Source organism: Canis lupus, chromosome 18 (assembly GCF_048164855.1).
Source record: "Canis lupus baileyi chromosome 18, mCanLup2.hap1, whole genome shotgun sequence".
In the NCBI taxonomy this organism is placed as follows: Eukaryota; Metazoa; Chordata; class Mammalia; order Carnivora; family Canidae; genus Canis; species Canis lupus.
Window position 1 is genome coordinate 37,899,011 of NC_132855.1, and position 15,603 is coordinate 37,914,613.

General features: G+C 36.5%; 1 protein-coding gene across 2 annotated transcripts in view; it reads left to right on the top strand.

The window, feature by feature from the left end:
• The first annotated feature begins 3,634 nt into the window (after positions 1-3,634).
• COL28A1 (collagen type XXVIII alpha 1 chain) overlaps positions 3,635-15,603 on the top strand; it is a 162,291-nt gene continuing 150,322 nt past the window's right edge. The window contains exons 1-4 of one of the 2 annotated variants that reach the window (XM_072784046.1): positions 3,635-3,779; positions 6,855-7,015; positions 8,311-8,867; positions 14,791-14,811. In XM_072784046.1, coding sequence (XP_072640147.1) covers positions 6,892-7,015; positions 8,311-8,867; positions 14,791-14,811 — 702 coding nt within the window. In that variant the 5' untranslated portion in view covers positions 3,635-3,779; positions 6,855-6,891. The remainder of the gene's footprint in view (positions 3,780-6,854; positions 7,016-8,310; positions 8,868-14,790; positions 14,812-15,603) is intronic. The other variant, XM_072784047.1, reaches the window with a different exon arrangement.

Below are 15,603 nucleotides of genomic sequence, written 5' to 3' on the forward strand. Positions count from 1 at the left end.
AAGTCTAAACCGTTTAACATGGCAACAAAGAAATGCTTACTTATCTTCTGCTCCCTGCACTTCCAAGCTCCATGTCACAGTCTGGACTGGGTGCCTCTTCACATGTCTCTTCTATAGATATTGTTGTATTTTGTTGTCATTACTTGTTTGGGTTTATTTATTTATTTATTTATTTTTATTTTAAAAATTATTTTTAAAGATTTTATTTTATTTATTCATGAGAGACAGAGCAAAAGAGAGAGAGAGGCAGAGACACAGGCAGAGAGAGAAGCAAGCTCCATGCAGTGAGCCTGACATGGGACTCGATCCCGGGTCTCCAGGATCACACCCTGGGCTGAAGGTAGGCACTAAACTGCTGCGCCACCGGGGCTGCCTTGTTTGGGTTTTTTTAAACCAATATTTTGTCACAAAAAATTTCAAACATACAGAAAAGTTGACAGATTTATAAAATAAACTCACTATCCACCATTTAGATTCCATGATTAACATTCGGTCTGTAACTGGCATATTTGCTCTCTCATGTATTTATTTGTCTACCCAGGCCTTTATTCAAATTGCAGATAACAGTGCACTTTGCCTCCAAACACAACAACATGGTATCATTAACCAGCGTTCATCATTTGATTACTTAAACAAATATTTTTGGTAAAATTTGCCATTGCCTTTTACTTCCTTATCTCTTTCACTGGGCTGAAGAGACCTGGGTCTTAGTTGTTTTCTATCCAATGCCTCACATATAGGAGGAACTAAATGTGAGTTAATGCATTTGAGATTTCATCAGATGTTAGTTTCTTGATTCATATATAAAAGTAGTTTGTCACACCTTTGACTTATTCTCTTATTCCTCGACCCAGAAAATTTTGTAGAGAGCAACTGACACTCTACCTGTTCAGAATCATAGGCAATTAAGTATTTTAATCTTTTAATGATAGTAGGTAAATGGACTCTCATGCTGTGTCTTTCCACAAAGGCCCACAAGGTGGTGCCCAAATATCTTTTTTCGACCAATAGTCCCTCAAGACTCAGGGTCTGTCCTAGTTTGTGTATTTGGCATTTCTGAATTTGGTCAATTAGCATAGAATTTGGTTAATTAGCATAATGGAAAACATCTAATTAAAATTACGTACATTAAAAATTGTATAGGTGTAATTTCAGAATCTATCGTTCTGGATATAAACAATACATAATGATTAATAATAGATATATTTGTGCAGAGTTTTAGATTAAAAGATTTTTCATATCCCAAAATAGTAAAAATATTAATTCACCTCAGGTCTCTTTCACTGTAAACTTTATCCATGAATAGTTTACTTTTAGTAAAGAATTTAAAAGGACAGAAGAAACAAACTATTGCACAGGAGAAACTATATGATTTAGATGTAACTCGAAAAGCAGATGGCTCTCTTACCTCAATTAGGGAGAATGTTGTGTAAACCAGAGTTGTAAACGGTTGATATAATGTGGCATAGTAAGTTACTTAATCTTCTTGAAAACACTTAAGTTCTAGAAATTTGATAATTATTTAAAAATTTTCCTTTTTTTGGATATTCTTAATAATCCCAAATGGGCTGACTAGACCACTCAAATGGGTGTATCTTTAATGAAAGATATCCAGCTGCAACACGAAGATAAACTCTAGGCCATTACAGTAATAATAGCAAAAATAGCATTCTTTTTTCTTTTATGAAGACTTTCCTATAGCCAACACTGTACACTGCAAGTAATGGGAAAAATTAGAGGTATTAAGGTAGATGTTGTCAAGTGGGTGTATAAAGGAGGTAGGCTCCCTGTAAGAAATAATAAAGGCATAATGAAGACTCTAAAAAAAAAAAAAAAAAAAAAAGACTTTGCTACAGAACAACTGTCAGAAAGGCATGGACCCCAAGTTGACTTGGAATCATCATCATTATCTGTGCATTCTTATTTGGACTATGTATGTCCAATTGCACACTAATTTGAGACCATTCAAGACTGCAGTATTCACCCGTGGTATCCTGTTTCTTTGGGTGCAAAGCAAATTGCCTTATATAAATGGACAGGACAAAAGATTTTCTTTGGAGTCATCTACCTAATCAGCTTAGTGCTGATTGCCACTCCGAGAATGAAAGGAGGAAAACTCTGGGTTCTGGTTACCCTATTTGACTTGGGGGGATGGAAGGAAAAGGATGTGCAGGCAGGACTCCAACCCATCCCCAACTTCAGTCAGAACAGTTCCAAATCAGGAGGGCTTTAGTCCATATCTCCCCTTCAGGAGTTACCTGTTTGCTTCTTTCAGGTATGTTATTCAGGAGGTTGTACTCTACCCCAAGAAAAAAGAGAGATGAACATCCACAAAAATGGCACTTCCTTGTCCATGGATTCTCATTTCACAAAAGTGTTAAGTGTGGCTAACATTCATGGGCTATTTAAGTATATATGTGGTTGCTTCTTGGGAAATTCCATTTGTGCTTCTGCATGATACCCACTGTTTTTTCTTTCTGTTAATGAAGCCTCACAAAATTTGCTCAGTTCCTCAAAAACTGTGTTATGGTGCAGAGACAATAAAAACATGAACATTCACACAGATAAGAAATTTAATGATGCAGTTGTTGTAAGTGAGGCTAAGGGGTCAGATACATCTGAGTTAAGATATCATTCTGGCATTCTCTAGCATTAGTATGACAGTGGGAAAGTTACCTCACTCATCTCATCCTCAACATGCTTATCCTCAAAACGTGAAATCTTACAGCACTTATTGTATGTAGGTGGTGGTGCTTTGGGAGGGCTAAGTGCCATAATGTGTACAAAGCACTTAGCACAGTGCCTCGAACCTGGTGAAGTGTTCACAAAATGGAAGCTATTATTATTACAATAAGCAGATCTGTAAATGTCAAAGTGCTTTCCTAAGAAGGCTGATTATAAATTATGACATGAACGTTTATATTGCTATCTCTGATCAGCTTGGTACTCTATCTTGGAGGCAGTTTGCTGAGAAGCCTATTAGTTGTCTAGGAGTGGAGTGCCTTCTCTGCCGTATGTTTTGCACTGGTAAACATCGACTTAACATAGGTCATAACCACGAGGTAGAAACTAGAAATAAAGAGAATAAAGCCACTTGAGTGACTATCTTCCTGGGACAGAGAGCTCGGAATGTTGAGCACTGTAAACCTAGCTCTCGTGTTATAGTTTGGAAGGATCTTGATAGCTAATTAAATTCACTCCCTCATTTCATAAATGGAAGACTGAGGTCCCCATATAAGAGACAGAACCAGAGCTAAATTCAGATCACTCTTTCACTGTATATTATATCAATTTTTGATTATGAAAAATTTCAAAAATCAGTTTTGCATCTGAGCCTGTTGTCACCTGTACTCCCTCACAGAGCTGTTCAGAACCAGTATCACACAAAGCACACTCCAGGCAAAGAAACGTAGACATAGAAGGAGGACATGGAATAAGAAATAGCAGGCTGTCAATAAATGCCTAAAATGTTGGAAATCTGCTCAAGTTATTTTTTTAACAGTCTAGAGAACACAGATTTGTTCTGAGAGGATACTGTTCCTTTAAACTACTTACTGATCCCACCCAGATCTTGCACCCTGGCCAAGTGCCTGACCACTCTTGCTTTAACTTAGGCTAATAAACTCGAATAAAAGATTGCAAAACTTCCAAGACCAAAGACAATTTTTATTTCTACAGAAAAGAACAATATCAAATAGCCAACTCCATCCCCAACAATGGTCCTTGCTGTTGACATTTGCTTAATCAGTCTTTAATTCCTGTTTGACAAACTTTATAAGGTAAGACATAACTGTTTTATTTTAATCACTTGAAATCAGATAGTACCACTGAGGCACTGTGGAAGACTAAAAGCTTTACCTACTTATGTGAAGAAAGCTTATCAAAATTTTCTATCCTCTGCTATTACTTTAAATTAATTATTAGAAAGTTTAAATAATTATTCAAATGTAGATGTTTAAAAATTTTTTCAAAGCTTAAAATTGATTTTTAATTTGCAGTCTACTACCTAGAATTGCAATGATATTAATGTCTTTTGGAAACTCTTTTTATTAATTTGGAACATATTTTTATAACTCAGTATTGATCACAGAATATTTTATAATTTGGCTAGTTTGGCAATTTGAATAAAGTCTTCATTTGATAATTTTATCTTTCTGTGAAACAAATGAGATATAAATACTGTGAATACAATTTTAAACTGTGCTGAAAGAATTTTATTTTTGAAAAATCCCAAAATATAAAGTCTTTTGGATTTATTGATTCTAGTATTTACCCAAAATAAATTTTAGGCAAAAAAGGCAAATATATGGCATTTGATTAAAGATAATCATTGTTTCTGCATTTATAAAAATGTAACTTATAGTGAACATAGAAGTTTATGTTTCCTTTATTTAACTAATGGTCTTTTTCCCCAGAAATCTATTTTTGTGTTATATATAAGTGAGAGAAAGGTAAGAATTATTTAAAACTGAGGCAAAATAAAACATGGCAAAAATGGTTAGAAATGAGTGTGCTCTCAAGGTGCCAAACTAATATAGAAGAAAGATTTTAGGATGGTAGTAGGACTAAAAACCCAAAGATATAAGGGTGTCCTCTGGCTAATAGCAGTAAAGAGAGGGCAAAAGCAAGACTGCTTTGGTAGAGCTAGATAAAAAATATCAGAGCAAATAGTAATGAAATATGGGACAGTGATTAGTGTTAATGAATAAGTTGTGATAGTGAACAACTTATTATATATACAAAGCTTCAGGTATGAATTCATGATTATATGCAAAAAAAAACTATATGAGCAGGTCCTTAGTTTTAGGAAACACAAGCCTTTATTTAAAGACAGCATTTCTACAGCCCAAAAATGAGGCCTACAAATGAGGAGAAAGTGGTTTTCTGCTCAGGATCATGCAGGGGAATCACCTTCATTAGATTTTTTAAGAGTCGTATTGATTATGTAGCTTGTTAAATCTCTCCTATTTTCAATGAAATTAAATTCTCAGCCTCTTATTTCCATAACTTCTGTGACCTGCTTATGGTATGAGCTCAACAAGAGAAAAGTTATGTGTAATACTAGGGAGATAATGTTATTTCTCCTGCCTTCCCCCCTGAAAATGCTCCAGCAGCTGTGTTCTGCTACATAGCCTTATTCTTACACTAGTCTTCAGAGTTAAACTTGTACATCCTTCTGTATTCTTCTCTTTGGTTAACAAAGAATTACTTGGGGAAGGATGTCCTTTATGTATTCTGTTTCCCCAGCAAACTTCTTGTTCTTTTTCTTTTTTAAACACCCACATCTTCACATCTTAGCATACCTGATCTGAAGAACAGTTGACATTTGGTCAATTGCACTTGATGCACTTGTCAACAGAGGTTCTTGGCTATACTGATACAAAGTCAACTTAATAAGTTTTCTGCTAGAGAATGTTATTGAGAAGCAAATTACAGCATGGAGCCATCCATTGGTTCATCCTCAACCCCTCAGATTTGATTCCTTTTTGGGTTTCTCAATCTGGCTTGTACGAAAGAACTAGTCATCCATTTCATTTCCCACTGCCTTTGCATATATTTCTATCTCTTATTTGAGCCTGGAAAAATCATGCTTATGATTTCCCAGTTCCCATTCCCTAAAGGCAAAGTGAAGGAAAATGTGATTTCCTTTTCCAGAACTTCTGAAGTCAGTATAGTTTAAGAAGGAAAGCATTTCCAAACCATGCAGAATGTTGATTTAAAAAAAAGCTTTCTTGTTATTTCTCAAGTATACTGAGCTAGCCCCTCATGAGTTTCCTCTTGCCAGGGAAGCCCGTGAGTTTAAAAGTCATTTGGTATAGAACTGCACATATTGAGAGATGAAGACGGCTGTAGATTTTAATACAGGATTAGATTTTTCGTTGTTAATCTACCCAGAAAAATGTTTCACAGGAACGTTCAGAGGAAGTGTTTCCTGATTTCAAGTGTCATTTCTGTCCATCAGTTCTTCACGAGAAGAACAGTGTTTCTTTCTGAGCAAGTCTATAATTTTTGTTCTCATACTCTTTTGATTCATTATATATGAATGCAGCTATGGTCCAGCTTGGAGCTCTGTTGATGAAGTTTCCAAGTAAGAGTACAAAAGAGAGATGGTGTTCTATGGGAATGGGAAGGGCGATTCCATTTTTGACTAGCCTTTTGAACTCACTAAAATTGTGCATGTATTAATAACACTGCAATGATGGTGGTTCTCTCTAACTCTGTGAAAATATTGAGATGATCAGGAATTGGTCATAATGAAACAATGATGTAGCAATCTGATATCACCTTGAAGAATGTGGAAATGTCAAAACAGACCCTGTGCTTGAAACAAAGTCATCGTATAGAGTGAGACTGAAGTGTTTTTAAAAGGCTTTCCCCACTCTCTGCTAACCATAATAAAATGGGAAATTCAGATTACTTGGATGTAATTCTTTGACTATATAGAAAAATTCACTAGCAGGGGTGCCTGGGTGGCTCAGTGGTTGAGTGTCTGCCTTCACCTGAGGTCATGATCCTGGGGTCCTGGGATCCAGTCCCACATAAGTCTTCCTGCAGAGAGCCTGAATCTCCCTCTGCCTATGTCTCTGGCTCTCTCTGTGTGTCTCTCATGAACAAATAAATAAAATCTTAAAAAAAAAAAAAAAGAACTATTCACTAGTAAATGTTTGGTTGTGGTGCCATGATTTACTTGGATTAGAATCTTTTAAAATCTCAATGTGGATGTTCTTCTGCAAACATAAATGAAAACCCTTTTCTCCTGTCACATGCCAGTTTTCAATTCTGCTGGCTTGAAGTTTAAAATAGCAGACACTGTATTTTGCAAAAGTATTTGTAACCGATTTTTTCTGTTAAAGGTGCTACAAGACAGATGACTTTTCACCATCTATCATAATGTGGAACAGACATTTTGTCTTCTATCTCCTGCTTTTGCCAGCTTTTATGAACCAAACAATATATGGACAAAGAAAGAAAGGATCAAAATCCAATTTATTTGCAAGGAAAAATGATCTCCAGGGTAAATAAAAATGTTCTGTTTCTGTTTTTTTTTTAATTTTATTTATTTAAAGATTTTGTTTATTTATTCATAAGAGACAGACAGAGAGAGAGAGAGAGAGGCAGAGACACAGGCAGAGGGAGAAGCAGGCTCCATGCAGGGAGCCTGATGCGGGACTCTATCTCGGGACTCTAGGATCATGGCCTGGATGGAGGGCAGGTGCTAAACCACTGAGCCACCCAGGGATCCCCTGTTTCTGTTTTTAGTGATTAGTTTTAGCCTGTTAGGATGCTAATATGAATTTTTCCAAGTAGCAGTTGATGTAGATAGCAAACCATATATATAAAAACATATGTAATATTCTATTTTAATATAATAATAATATATGCTATATACTTATAGAGCATACTTACACAAACATCAGATATTTTAGAGCCCTTATTTCATTTGCCTCACTGTAGTTTTGTGAAATGGGAATGACAGACACTGCCACTCTCATAGATAAATTGAGGCCCAGAGACATTAAGTGGCACATCCAAGGCCGAAAGGCAAATTAATGGCTAAGAGCTAGAATTCAAACTTAAGTTATCTGCTTTTATGTTTCTTTTCCCTCATTGCTATAATGTGATGTGGATAGTCATTTTCTCCCTTGATTTCAAAAAAGCTAAAAACAAGCAAAAAAACAACCGCCAAAACAAGATGGGACCTCACAATTGTGACACACAACCTGAGAATTAGGCAGAGCACTATTTACTTCTAGACAACTTTGCCCAATATCTGTTGAATTCTGGGATGCCTGGATGACTCAGTCGGGTAAGCATCTGACTCTTGATTTTGGCTCAGGTCATGATCTTGGGGTAGTGAGATCAAGCCCTATATCAGGCTTCAGGCTCAGTGTGGAGTCTGATTGATATTCTCTCTCTCTCTCTGTTTCTGCCCCTTCCTCCTCCTCTCAAAAGAAAGAAATAAAATTAAATATATATACATATATTTGTTGAATATTTAAACAGGCTTTAAAGACACTTAAAAATACATGGAATTTTTGCTTATTCATTTACTTTTGATTTACATGATTTTACAAGAAGCAAATAATTTATAGATTTGGAAAGAGATCTAGTTCTTCACAGCTTTAGCTGTATCTACAAGATGCTTCTCTTTTTCACTCCCCTCTCCTCTCCTCTCAAAACAAAAACAAAAACAGCAAAACAAAACAACAACAAAACCATACACATCACATTACTTCAGGGCTTTTGTTATGCAAAGTAATTTCATGAGTAGGAACAAATATTTTGCCTAACTTATTTGTTCTATTTCAGACTCTACTTGCTTCATAGATGTTGTCTTCGTTGTGGACAGCTCTGAAAGTTCTAAAATTGCCCTCTTTGATAAACAGAAAGATTTTGTGAATAGCTTGAGTGACAAGGTTTTCCAGTTGACCCCAGTTGGCTTCTTGAAATACGACATCAAACTGGCAGCGCTTCAGTTTAGCAGCTCTGTCCAAATTGATCCACCTTTTTCCTCTTGGAAGGATCTGCAGACTTTTAAACAGAAGGTCAAGTCTATGAATTTCATTGGCCAAGGCACCTTCTCTTATTATGCCATCTCCAATGCCACTATGCTACTTAAGAGAGAAGGGCGTAAAGATGGTGTGAAAGTGGCTTTGCTGATGACCGATGGCATTGACCATCCAAAGAATCCAGATGTCCAGAGTATTTCTGAAGATGCCAGAACTGCAGGAATATTATTTATCACCATTGGACTTTCCACTGTAGTCAATGAAGCCAAACTTCGTTTGATATCTGGGGATCCACCCAGTGAACCCATTCTACTGTTAAGTGATCCAACCCTTGCAGATAAAATTCGTGATCGCCTGGTAGGTATCTAATGAGTTTTTTTTTTTTTTTTTTAAGATTTTATTTATTTACTCATGAAAGACACAGAGAGAGAGGCAGTGACATAGGCAGGGGGAGAAGCAGGCTCCCCATAGGGGGTCCTATGCAGGACTCAATCCCAGGATCCTGGGGTCACGACCGGAGCCAAAGGCAGATGCTGAACCACTGAGCCACCCAGGTACCCCTAATGAGTTGATTATATATATATATATTTCCAGTCATATTATTGATACATTAATTACAAAGTCTGTAAAGATTAGGTACTGAGTCAGAAAGATGAAAGAAAAAGGATTCACCTTGGAAATAGCTAGGAGAATCTTTCTGAAGTCTCTCTCCACCTTCTGGATAGTTTATACCAGATAAACTGGGAAAGTACAAGGCTCATGCTCTGGAATTGCATTCCTACCTTTATATCAGTCAATGCTGAGGATTTTGGAAGAGTTACTTTCCAATCATACACTTCAGGCTCTTGTTTATACATCCTGGGATCATGAGCATTGCTGACTTATATTCACTTTGTGGCCAACTTGTGGTCTGCTGTATTTGTACTAAGTTGGTTTTTTCCCATTTAACATCTGCAGAAATATTTTGACTCAATGTCTCACCTACTGTTCTATTATGCTACTCAAGCAAAGTTCTTAGACTTTCTTTTTTTCTTTTTTATTATGTCCTTGTTCTTAGACATTAGCAAGCCTACCCAATTTAAAATCACTTGTGGCTAGCAGTCACCCTAGAGTTTCTCTCTGCAGATCAGTGAGTGCTATTTGATTGGGCTGATTAGTTGAGTTAATGCTTTTCTTTGTTGATTGCTCAGCTGTGTGTGAGATTCTTTCTGCTCAGGAAAACACAAGGCAAAGCAATGAAAATAAAATCCTTCTTTACAGTGTTTCTCAAGAAGAAAACTCCTGGAGAAAAAGTGGTTGATTTGTTAAGTGTTAAAAATTGATTTTCTTAAAAATATTGATTTTCTTTGGTTTCTTGAGAAGAGAGCAAGGCAAGTGTGTCCTTTAGGTACTGAGCATTTTATATGGCTGTTTTCTATAGGTTGCAAAAAAACTCAGCCTTGTTTCAGAGATTTTTTTTGCCCCTTTTGTCCCTTCCCCAATCTTTTTCCTAACATTTCTCTTATAACTTACAAGTCAATATTAACTATAAAATATTACTTTGTAAGTTATTCTTGCAATTGTTGCTTTTGGCATGAGACACTGACTTTTTAAAATCTAAATAATAATTATCACACCTTGAGTGCTCTGTGTACTAGGCATTGTTCTGAACACTTTACATATTTTATTTTATTAAATGTTTATGACATGATGTAGGTACTATATTATCTTTATAGTTGAAAATGTAAGAATAGGCAAAGGCCCTGGAGTCTTCATGCTCAACCCTGTGAAATTATATTGAAAGGGGAAAATAATAACTATGTTTTAAGGTTTTCTCAGTCAGAACTGCCTTGGAACAGTTTAGCAACATCCCTCCTCCAAAGTTATATTGTTTCTAGCCTCTTTTCCATGGACATTCAGGGTAGATTGGGAGAGCTCTGCCTTCCCTAGAGATGATGGATTTGGCCCCCAGGGTGCTTAAGGTGAGTGCTCACCCTGAGCATCCCCTTCAAATAAAAGGGAAATGTGCAGGAGATGCCTAGCTAACTGCCTAGAGCTGGCTGTGCCATAATTTAATCAGTCCTTACCACTAACTTGAAACAGCAGTTTCCAGCATGTGCAGGAGAGAACACTGGAATTGAGATAATGAGTTGCCAATTGCTGACTATAGAAGCTCCTTGTTTGGACAGTTGTGTAGGCCCAGGAGATTCCTACTTGGTCCAGATACTCTCTCCTCACAGAGAGCTCCTGACCAACTCAGAACACGGGGTCTTGGCCGTAGACTTGAAGCAGGACTATTTGTTCGTTTCTGAGGAAACCAGAGAATGACCAAATGTCCCAACGACCCTGCTCTTCCTCAGCATCCTGTGACTTCAGCTTGTTTGTTCAGATGGAAACTCTATGAACAAGCCACTTCTTAGGAGACGCTGCTTTCTAAACACTTCCAACATCCAAAGGGCCTATTAGCCCCTTCAAAGAACATTATACTAAGCTTCAGTGTTTCAAATCGCCACTGTGTAGGAGGCAGAACTTGACTCTTGGTCAGGCCTTTGGAAAAGTTCCTCCTCTAATCTATTTCTATTACGTTTTTAGTTGAATTCTTAAACTTTTCACTTTGAAATAATTATGTGGTTGACTTTCTAAAATAAATTAATTAAGTATAGTTTAAGTACAAAACTGCATCTATTTAAGTTTTGCTAGATGTATATATTCATGAAACCACTAACACAGTATACATTTCTGGCACCCTCAGATTTCTTCATGCCTCTTTGTAAGATATTCTTCCCTTGTCTCTAAGCTCCTGATCTGATTTTTGTCACTCCAGATTAGTGTACCCTTTCTAGGCTTTTATATAAGTAAGCTTATGTAGTGTGTACTCTTTTTCTGTCAGAGTTCTCATACCCAGCATAATGATTTTGGAATTCAACTGGGCTGTTTTTTGTATCAGAAGTTTATTTTTGTTGTTGCGGAGCCGACTTAGTTGAATTTTAACGGACATGAGTGCCCACAATGAATACGTCTTGCAGGAGCCAAGACAAATCAAAGAATCATGACCAACTCCTTGGCATCTCTAGTAGAAAGTATCATGTAAGAACTCCCATGAAAAATTTCAGTTCTGAATATCCCAAGAGAGATCTGATGATTACACATTGAAAAGGTTATGTAAAATGTATGTAAAATGTTTAATACTATTTTATTATGATTTACATAACAGTATCAAAACCAAAAAAATAATTCCAACTCGATGTCCATAAATATTAGTTGGTCTTTTAGAAGAGATTTTATGGTGACTATTTGGCTGGTATATTAAGCTGCAAATATTTTTTGTTGTAGAGTTTGTAATCCTTGCCTACTAATCTCTTTATTCTCATCCCCTTTGTTATTGTGCCAGTAATGTTGACGCTTCAACAGTGACACCTCACAGTTCCTCTGTCTTCTTCTCATACTCATACTCATTCACAAAATTGGCAGTTTCATCCTAGCCCTCTTCTTTCACATATATGCCATCATAAAACTCTTCCTCCATTAATAAAATGCACCTTCTCTTGCTCTGAGGAGGTCTTTTCTCTATTTGTCCTCTCTAGTTAGATCACAGTATCCACCCAGATCCTAACTAATGTGCCCTTCTCTATGGCTTTGATCATGTTCCCTCAGGTGTACTCCACATAACCTGCCTCTCAGCCTAAGTGAAAGTACTCACTACATCCCAAGGTGTCCAGTTCCCCCCACATGGGTCCTTTCATCCACTCTTTCTAAATGGTTCTCCTCACTGCTTCCTTTGTCTTATTGCCCACACTAGTCTTTATGACTTTTCTTTTCATAACCTTTAACATACAGAGTAGCATTCCATCAGTGAGTTGGTCTTTGGCATTCCTCTCTTGGAAATTATCCAGAAAACCCACCTATTTCAAGAAACTGCCTTGTTAACCACCTCCCCACCCAGTCTGGGATCTCCCACTCTGCTTGCTGTGTGTTCTGTCCTGGGGCTTATAGACTATAAGTGCCCTTGGGGACAGAACTTTGTTCTTTGTGTGAAACAGTCTCATCTATTGTGCCGTCTTGGGTCCATTTTTGTTTCCTTAGGAATATAAATTCCAGCAAATGCAAAATCAAATGAGTTTCAATATTTGTTATGCTGTTATGGTTTTAAGCCTCATGGCACATGTTTTTAAAGAGTTCATGTACAAAGCAGAAATTAAATTCTCAAAGGAAAAGCTGAAAGACATGTAAAATTATACATCAGGCATAGTAGCAGCTAAATTCATGAATTTAAAAACTGATATTGGCTAATAGAAGGATGTTGCTTATCATAAAAGGGTTGTAGGGTGACAAAACTTTGAAGTTTTCTTTATTCAGTAGTTGTTTTCGAATATTACAATTTGACTTGAATTATTAGTTGTTTTTGTCTCTTAAATTCTCTTCAAATTTCTTTTCTTCTCTCCCTCTTAGAAAAACTAAACTTCTTACATGTGTTTTAAATATTTTTATAATTTGGATCATATTCTGTATATCCATCTGCAACTACCTTTTTCACTCAGTGTCTTTGGAAAATTTTCTATGTTTAAATATGTACATCCAATGCATTCATCTTAACTGTTGAATAATGTTTTGTTTATTGATGCATTCTAATATTGATGAATATTATTTCCAAATTCCAATTTTTCACTATTAAATATAATAAATTCTGAAATATATAGGAAGTACAAGAATTTTCCTAAGATATGACTGCAAGAAAGGTCAGAATAATTGGTGGGAACAAGGACTTGTCCTGGGCAGCCTAGAAATAGAGCACACACATCTTCAGGTTTATAGGCACAGCCAAATGTTTAGAAGAGGGTAAATGCCATTGTACACTAAGAATGTTAGGACATTTGAATTCCCATTTCTTCACATGACTTTCTAGTTCATAAAGACACAAGTATCTCACGTGCCTTCAGTCTGGATTTACATTGTCTAGTTATTTTAAATCATTGAAGTGGGGAGTGAATGGGAGGGAGAGAAGGAAAGAAGGCCATAGGTAACACTCTGAAGTTTCTGGATGGCCTCAGTGGCCAGAGTTTTACAACCCCTGGGACCACATAGTCAAACTCTCTTGTTTTTCATATATGTGAAAAATGACCTAGAAGGATTATGTGACTTGTCCAAGGCCACACAGCTAGTTAATGGTGGTCACCGAATGAAAACCTTGGTTGACAATTCCTGGCCTAATTTTTGCTCCCATTAAATCATTAGGGCCACTTAAAAGCATTTTGCTATATCTTCCCTCCGTATTATCAGTTTATATGGAAATAAAGGTAAAGTAAAAATAAAACTAAAAAGATGTGGGTTCCTCCATAAAGGCACAAGTCTGACTTATCTTCATTTTTAATATCTTGTAACAAATATTTTAGTGCTTTTTACTTCCATTTTTGTTTTATCAAATGCAAATTAACTCTTGAGATTCAGTCATAAAACATCAATCTGACACATAGTTTCCATGTTATGAAAGCAATAATTCTATCTGTAAGCAGAGGTTAATTTCTTTCCTGTGTTTGGCTTCAGACATGGCCTTCAGTTCAGTTGTCAAGTAACACCCATTAAGTGGAAGTAGGTTAGGGAGGCCTAGATGTTAGACAAAAATCAGATTGTGATTTCTCCAAAATCATGGATTTAAAGGAGTTTTGAAAAATATTCTGATTAATTAATTTGTGTGTAAGTATAAAGTAGCACTTGAACTTGGTGAAGTGGCTCAGTCAAGTGTGTGACCTTGGGCAAGTTACATACAGCACTGCAGACCTATGTCTCTTAAGGGCAAAATTAGAGGTTGGACCTGATTGACTTCAAAGGCTTATTTCATGATATGAAATGATCACTCTAAAATTAATGCTTTAATGCTGAAAAACAAATGCATGTATGTATAGGGATGGAAAAACAAAAGAAGAGAAAACACACAATTATGTGTTCTGGGTGTCTATAAGTAAAAATGAGAAATTTTTGTTAGGATTGAATAAGCTTGTAGCCAAATTATGGAGTTTAGAGAGCTGATAAAGGAAACAAAAGATAGAACACAGAGTGCAACAGGATAAAGTTCCTAGAAAATAGAATAATTTTTAATGTTAGTGCCCTTCATGCCTCTTATTATATGGCTCAAAGTGTTCCTGGAGTGGTTGGCTGGTAGGCTCTATTGCTTTTACAAGGTTAAAAAGCTGAATTACTGTCCTTCCTGGAAATTTCATATCCCATAGGGAATAATTAAGACTAATAAGAAGCTGAAAGCAGAACCATGAATCGAGTTAATATTTTATTCTTTTTTCCCTCCTAGGATATCTTATTTGAAGAGAAGGTAAGTACTACATGCTTTGATTATTATGAATTAACTCTAAAAGTTTGCATAATCAAATCAGCATTACAATTCACATTAGAAGATGTGTCTAAACAAAAATGCTTAATTCTTTTAAAAATGAGCCACTCCATTTTGAGGCAGCCATCTGATTTCTTTATGTACCTATGTATACTGCAAGTTTCAAAATTTGGAAAAAGTAGGAAGTATTTAATATGATTCTAGAGAGTGATTTTAGATATCATTGATAACCTAATAGTGTGGTTGTTTTGTTTTTTAAGATTTGATTTTTAAGTAATCTCTACACCCACTGCAGGGCTCCAACTCACAACTCCGAAATCAGGAGTTACACACTCCACCGACTGAGCCCACCAGGCACCTTGCAAAAGGCATAGTTTTTGCTCACTTTGATATGAGTTCCTTTATTCTAAGCCTATATTTGGCACCAGGTACATAGGGGTTCTCCACCTTGGGAGGTGTGCCTGGTGTTGGCCCGGATTCCTGGCCAGGAGACAGCTCAGAGTCTCCCGCTGCTACCTGGTGATTGATTTTAAGCTCATCCTTCTTGATGGTGGCAACCACACCAAGTGGCAAAGGAAGCTGGCCAATATTGGTTGGATAGTGCTTAGCGCAGTAGATGACCACCAGGTTGCTGAGGACTTCTTTACTGAACGTGTGTTTCTTAACACAAAGAGTTTGGAACATGTGAATTTTGTTTGATAAGCTGCTTATTAAACATCAGGAAATTTACAAGTAGTACCACATAAAATAATTGGAGCCAACCAAACCCTACAG